The following is a 988-nucleotide window of genomic DNA, read 5'->3' as shown; positions in this document are numbered from 1 at the left end:
GTGTGTGTGTGTGGTTTTTGAAAGTGATAAATGATCAACAACTTGCTGTAAATAGAGCAAATGGAAATGTTGATTAGAAATACCTAGTAAAACTTACCTGTAAAACACTTTATCCTTGTACTTTACATTTGCACTGTGTTAAAGGCAAGAAGTGATTGTAAACCTCTTATAGTCATCCATTTTTTAAACTGATGACACTACCTCAAATTGTAACTTATAGGGTGCTGGTATAGAAATATATCCTGGGAGTACGTGTACCCTGAGTGACAATGGGATCCATCACTGCAAGGAAGGGATCCTCATTAAGGTGAGCATCGACCAAACACCATCTTTTCCAAGGTTAGAATGGTTTCACTTAAGAAGTTATATTTTATTAAATCTCCATGTTGGTTTCTGTTGTTTTCTGGTTTAAAAAGCATAAACAGTATGTAAACTTCAGTAATATCAGTAGTTGGCAATTGAAAGTCTCTTGTGAGAATGCTTTGCTGTGAATCTGTAGAAATGACAGAAGAATGCTGTGTCACTCAGAGCTCAGACTGTACTACAACATATTAATAAGCATAGCTTTTCTACTTTATTTTTAGAATAGCATGAAAAAAGTCAGATTTTTAAAGCAGGCAGTGTTGAATGTGACAGTTCCTTGAAACATTCATTTTCAACGTCACAGGACTTCTTAGATGAGCATTATGACATTCCCAAAATATCCATGGTGAATAATATCATACATAATAATGAAGGTTACGGCGTTGTCTTGGTGAAACCTACCATTTTCTCTGACCTGCAAGAAAATGCTGAAGATGGAATTGAAGGTATGCTATATTGAATAATTTTTTTAAAAAAATATAAAACCATATCTAATTTACTTTATTTCAGCATTAAACTCTGATTAACGATCTGAGTTTTCCTTCTCTCCTTAAAAATGATCGGTGGAACATGCTTGGGAATGGGATAGAGAAGCTTGGTAAAGCCATAACATTACAGAATCTCA

The 988-nt window shown here is 34.3% G+C and overlaps 1 protein-coding gene across 1 annotated transcript in view; it reads left to right on the top strand.

The window, feature by feature from the left end:
* SHCBP1 (SHC SH2-domain binding protein 1) overlaps positions 1 to 988 on the top strand; it is a 33,408-nt gene that overhangs the window by 30,141 nt on the left and 2,279 nt on the right. The window contains exons 7-8 of the mRNA XM_008593865.1: positions 221 to 307; positions 668 to 809. Of these exons, the coding sequence (XP_008592087.1) occupies positions 221 to 307; positions 668 to 809 (229 nt within the window). The remainder of the gene's footprint in view (positions 1 to 220; positions 308 to 667; positions 810 to 988) is intronic.

The sequence above is a fragment of the Galeopterus variegatus genome, unplaced genomic scaffold (genome assembly GCF_000696425.1).
Source record: "Galeopterus variegatus unplaced genomic scaffold, G_variegatus-3.0.2 Scaffold9762, whole genome shotgun sequence".
Classification (NCBI taxonomy): Eukaryota; Metazoa; Chordata; class Mammalia; order Dermoptera; family Cynocephalidae; genus Galeopterus; species Galeopterus variegatus.
This window is presented reverse-complemented; position numbering and strand designations above follow the sequence as displayed.